This window comes from Carex rostrata, chromosome 26 (genome assembly GCF_964058835.1).
Source record: "Carex rostrata chromosome 26, lpCarRost1.2, whole genome shotgun sequence".
NCBI lineage: Eukaryota > Viridiplantae > Streptophyta > Magnoliopsida > Poales > Cyperaceae > Carex > Carex rostrata.
The window spans coordinates 7274334-7280514 of record NC_135943.1 but is presented as its reverse complement, the minus strand read 5'-3'; the positions used below and the strand labels follow the sequence as shown (position 1 = coordinate 7280514).

General features: G+C 34.8%; 1 protein-coding gene across 1 annotated transcript; it reads right to left on the bottom strand.

Annotated features, from left to right (window-relative positions):
- Window positions 1-1451: 1451 nt before the first annotated feature.
- LOC144544290 (uncharacterized) lies at window positions 1452-5971 on the bottom strand. The gene is made up of 2 exons (XM_078292746.1): window positions 5434-5971; window positions 1452-1615 (listed from the first exon to the last, which is right to left on the bottom strand). Exons 1-2 carry the CDS (start codon window positions 5909-5911, stop codon window positions 1452-1454), a joined length of 642 nt encoding a protein of 213 aa, XP_078148872.1. The 5' UTR covers window positions 5912-5971.
- Window positions 5972-6181: the final 210 nt, after the last annotated feature.

Below are 6181 nucleotides of genomic sequence, written 5' to 3'. Positions count from 1 at the left end.
AGGTCGGATTTTTAACGGCTGTAAGAAAAATTAATATATTTCTTTATGTGTTATTGGAAAAAAAAAATGCTTAGATTCTGAGTTATTGATCCCAGTTCAAAAGTCACTTCTAGGTAATTCAGAAAATATTGTGATCCTTCTAGTACATTTAATTTATGAAAAGTTGTATCTAATTTTGAAAAAAAAAACAAAAACTTTAAGTTATTTAAGGATTGTTATTAAAAAAAATTCTCAAAACATATACATTTTTTTATAAATTAAATGTCCTAGAAGGATCACAATATTATCTGGATTATCTAGAAGTGACTTTTGAACCGGGATCAATAACTCAGAATCTAAGCATTTTTATTTTTTTTCCAATAACACATAAAGAAATATATTAATTTTTCTTACAGCCGCGAAAAATCTGATCTGAAAAATATTGATCCAGGTTATTTGTTGCAGTCTTTCTAATAAATCAAATTATATTATATTTCATCTATTTTCAAAGAAATATATTCAATATATTCAATATTTCTAATATTTTAATACAAAAAAATAAAAAAATTTAAAAAATTTAAACATTTTCTATTTTAAAAAAATAATGGTATGACCGTATGGTCCCTACGGTCTAGAAAAATATAATTTTGGAGACCGTAGGGACCATACGGTCCTTATGGTTTTTGAAAAAAAAAAAAAAAACCAATCATATTGGTTCTGTAAAATTCGTTTTATTAATTATGGTTTATGAAAAAAATTCTAAATTATTTATAGATTGGAACTAATACTGCAATTAAAATCATTGGAGTTATAACATTTAATCATTGTTGATCTGCATTGAACGCGCAAACCAGCGTAACTATCACTTTACGTGTGGTGGACGTCCTATCGAGTTAAAAACATGACGGTTTGGTTTCTTATTTGTTATTTTTCTTGATTTTATGTGACGCTCAGAAGCTTTGAATATGGTGGGTGCACAAAATTAGAGCCCATGTACCTGTAAAATCAACCTGCCACAAAAACAACTACGGAGATAAAGTACGGAAGACTAGTCCCAAGATTAAAGCTTGTCAGAATTAATTCCTGTAAATCGGAGAAAGCATCTCACCCTTTAACTCGCTTCAATCTTGTGCTGTCCGAATCGAACCGAGTAAGATTCGTCTAGTGTTTTGAAAAAGACCGGCGGGTTTGAATCCAGTCATATATTTTTATTTTTTTTAAAAAGGCAAAAATTGTCCATTTCATTGCTGAAATATAATAATTACAAAGATCAGTTTTTATCTATTTAGCCTAATGAGTTCATTATCACTCTTTACAAAACAAAATGAGTAACATGCAATAAAACCACCAAAGCTTGCTATTAGCAAGGCAACAAAAATATGCTAAATTTGCTAAAAACTAAGCCACAAAATATTTGGTCTAAGGCTAAGTATAACTAGACGACAAAATTGGTGAAGCATCTTCAGTTTCCACTACGGTAACACGTTGGCAGCAGCAAAACCTTGCTGGCTAAAGACCTCTACATCCGAAAGGAAAGGTACTAGCTCCAGTGGCATGTACTGGTTCAAAGGAATGGCATCTTCTATGATCGGGATCCACTCTCCAACAGCATTCTTGACTTTCTTGCTCATGTTTCCTGCCCAATAAGAACAAAGAGATTTAATTAGTAAAATCAGATGTCTAGCACTTTTAATAGCACAATCATTGAAACAAACCTCATTCCTATGTTTCCACAAACTCCAACTAACTGCACTAAGGATAATTAAGAAACCTGTTCTATCTATGACATCGAGAGAATAAGCAAATGCAAGTATACTATCCCAAGTTGTCCATGATTGCATTATCAATTGAGTTTTTCCTAACCAAAACCAAATTTGTTGAGCTAATGTACAAGTGATAAAGAGATGGTCAATCGATTCATTGTGTAAACAAAACTGACATTTGGGATCTCCAACCCACCCTTTAATGGCTAAATTATCTTTGGTTAAGATGGTATTATGCGAAACTAGCCACATGAATACTCTGATTTTTGGTGGTACCGGCAAGTTCCACCATATCATGGCATTTTTTGGTTGATATCCACCAAAGTTAAGAATTTTATAAATCGAATGAGTTGAAAACTTCCCTGAGACTTCCCATTTCCACTCAATTTTGTCGTGTGAGTAAGTGAAGGAAGTGGAGCTGATTAGATGTAGTAATTCTGTCCATTCCTGAAAATCTATTCCTACTAAAGAAGTTCTAAATTTCACTAATCGCCCTTGAGAGTGTACCACATCAGCTAAGAGTATGTTTGGGTTTGTACATTGAGTAAACAAAGTGTAATAGCTAGTAGCTAGTGTGCAGTTTTGATACCATTGGTCAACCCAGAACCTAATTTGCGAATTTACCCCTGGTTCATAAGATATCCCCATTTCCCCTACATGATTAACTTTCAACATAGCAGTCCAAAAGGCAGAATTTAATGGATGGTGATTGGTCATATACTTATGTATTAGAAGGGTTTTCCAAAGTCCATTGTATTCAAAATTTTTCAATTTCCACCACCATTTGAGTAGAAGGGATATGTTCATTTGTCTTAGATCGAGAATTCCTAAACCACCAACCTGTTTAGCTAAATTTGAGGTGTACCAGTCTATGAGAATATATTTTTTCTTTTTAGAATTACCTTGCCATAAGAAGCGTCTTCTAATCTTATCTATTTGTTTGATTACCGTAAGAGGAATCCTATAGACTGAGAGTGCATATAAAGGAACAGCTGTAAGGACTGAGTTTACTAAGGTTAAACGACCTCCTATGGATAGCAAGCTTCCTTGCCATTGTTGCAGCTTACTTTCTACCTTATTTACTAGAAAAGACCAGTCAACTACTTTCAATTTTTTATAGTGTAAGGGCAGTCCTAGATATTTAATAGGAAAAGTTCCTTCGTGACATCTAAATAAATGTTGAAGAGGTTGTGTATCATCTACATTTAACGAATACAATTCAGTTTTATCGTAATTCATTTTAATCCCAGAGATAGCCTCAAAAGCTAACATAGCCCACCATGCTGCTTCCACATTCTCTTCCTGAGCTTCAAGGAAGAGAATAGTATCGTCGGCATAGTGGCAATTTGTGATTGCTAGATTATCTAAACACGGTGGACCTAAACCTTTAAGTACTTGTGCTTGTCTACCTTTTGTAAATATCCTACTAAGTGTATCTGCAGCTAAGATATATAAAAATGGAGACAACGGATCCCCTTGTCTAACTCCCCTTTTGCAATAAAATATTCAGTTAGTTCCCCATTTATAGTTAGGCAGGATTGAGAACTATACAGCCATTGAGTGATCCATTGTATCCATCTAGTTCCAAAATTCCTACTATGTAACAATTCTATTAAATAATCCCAATGTATCTTATCGTACGCTTTCTCAAAATCTACTTTTATCACTACCCCTGGTTGTTTAAGAGTATGGCATGAGTGTAAAATTTCCTGGCTAAGAACCATGTTATCTAAGATATACCTATTTTTAATAAATGCAGCTTGACTATGATCTATCAGTCTATCCATAATGGGTTCTAGTCTAATGGTAAGTAACTTGGAAAGAATCTTAAAACTACAATTAACTAAACTAATTGGCCTAAATTTCTTAATAAGTGTATCATCTTTTTCCTTAGGTATGAGACAAATGCAAGACTTATTAATTTTGTGTAAGTTAAGGGAATTTTCATAAAAGTAATGACTAAGAAGCATCAAATCAGATTTAACAATGTCCCAAAAGAATTGGTAAAACTTAAAGGTAAAGCCATCGGGACCTGGAGCCCCGTTTGGTTCAGATGCAAAAACAGCATTTTTTAGTTCCTCTTCAGTGAAAGGCCGTTCTAAATCCCATTTGTCTAAAGTTGTTAATTGCTCATCTATGTTCCAGAAATCAGGTCCTAACGAGCCGAATCTATAACCTTTAGATCCTAGTAAGTCTTTATAGTAATCTACTACATGAGTCTTTATGTCTACCATGTTGTTATTAAGAACACCATTAATTTCTAAGCTATTAATTCGATTTTTCTTAGCTCTATGTGTTGCTATAGTGTGAAAAAATTTAGTGTTTGCATCTCCTTCTTCCAACCAATTTTGTTTTGATCGAAGTTTCCAATATTCTTCCTCTTCTTGGAGGATTGCCTCTAATTTATTAGTGAAAAACAGCCACTGCTCTAACTCTTGTGAGGACAGTTCTTTTTGTTCCTTTAAAATTTCTAATTCATGTAATGCTTGGGATATGAGTGTTTTTTCCTTTTTCTTTGCCCCATAAAAATTCTTTGCCCAACCCTTTATTTTTCGTCTAATTTTTTTCAATTTTCGGTTCCAGCTATTAGCAACATCAGGAAGTTTAATAGGCGTTTCATTCCACCACTTTATTAATAATTGGACCAAATCCTCATGAGCTAGCCAACTAGGATCAAATCTAAAAATTGGTGGTGAAGGAGTTGTTGTGTGTGTCTTAACTAAAATAGGGCAATGATCTGACCTAGTACTTGCAAGATCCCTAATTTGACTAGAAGCATATATCTGATCCCAACTAACCGAAGTAAAAATCCTATCTAAAAGAGCAAATCTGGTACCATTAGACCAAGTATATCTCCTATGACTAAGTTTTTGTTCTACAAGTCTATGATCACTAACGAAATCATTAAAATGCCTACTTAGAGCTACATCAAAGTTTGTCCCAGATTTGTCCTCTTTTTTCCTAATCGCATTAAAATCCCCACAAATAAACCAGATATCTATACTATTATCTCTAATAGAAGTCAACTCGTCCCAAAAACTTTGTTTAAGATGCCTAAGAACTGGGCCATAAACTATAGTGAATTGCCATATCTTATTATCTAATTTATTTTCTAATACTACATCTATACAAAAAGTGTGTAGAGAGTAACTAATAATTCTGACTTTATTACTATCACATCCAAACAAAATTCCACCCGACCTTCCTATTGAAGGTAACCATTTCCATATGTCAATTCTAGAAGAGATTCCTTTTAGACATCTATTAGAAAAGTCTTCTTTCTTAGTTTCTTGTACAGCTACTATATCTATTTTATTATCTGCAATTAAATCTCGAAGAATGTGTTTAGTTCTAGTAGAATTTAAACCTCTACAATTCCAATTTATTATATTCATTGATTAACTATCTAAGGACTCAACATCAGAAGTACCTACTTTGCCTAAATCAGATTCGGGAGTATCGACCAGATCTACCAAACTAAGTGTAGCACTATGTTGAGTGTCTCTAGTGACACCAAGTAGCTGTCTTATTACTACTTCAAACTTACATCTATCCATATGTTGTATGCTAGAGACAATAGTTTGACTATCCTCTAAAGAGTTCCCTAATCGGATCTGATACACTTGAAAAAGATTAATTACTTGCTCTACTGTAAGCCTAGAATATGGAAAGCTAGAAATTAAAGTCATACCTGTTGAGCTGCTGCTACCTTCACCTTGCTTGCGTTTCTGCGCCTTTTTCATGACAGAATCAGTGTCGCCTTTCGCATGCATCCTTAGACTTCTCCTCGGTTCTCCAGCCCCGGTATCAGGTGTGCGGGAGCTTGGCACAGTCAGTGGCACAGCGGTGGCTGAATCTGATAGGTCAATGGGTTTGGCAGGGGAGATGCCGGGACCTTTGCTGGCACTTCTCATGTGGGTACCCCTGCCACCAGCACTCTTAGCTGTTTTTTTCATCACTACAACCTTAGGGGTTGTCTTCATCTTCCCCCAGGAATGTTTTTTCTTTGGAGTAGGTTTTTTGGAGGGTTTAGGTGTAACAGGGATAGCTCTCATTGTTGAGGTGATCTCTCTTCTAATCTTATCTAGAATATTCTCATCTTCCTCACTATCATACTCAATATTTGGTGTCGGCAGAGGAGGAAAGCTTATGACTATTGGCACTGTCATTTCTGGAAATGTTTCAATAGCTGGAATTTTCAGACAAGAGGATTTGGGTGTTGAGTTTTCTAAGGTTGGCAAAACTGTGTCTAGATTGTCAGCTCCCCTCCCATTTGGGTTTTGAAGAATCAGGTTAGCTCCTTGAAGGAAAAAACCCCCCTCACCTCCTGTTGCATGAGACCCCTCTCCCTGAAAGAAGCATTAATCCTCCTGTTGCATGAATCCAGTCAGATATGTAGAGGAGGGATCAAGTTACAACAAATTACAACAAGCATTTTC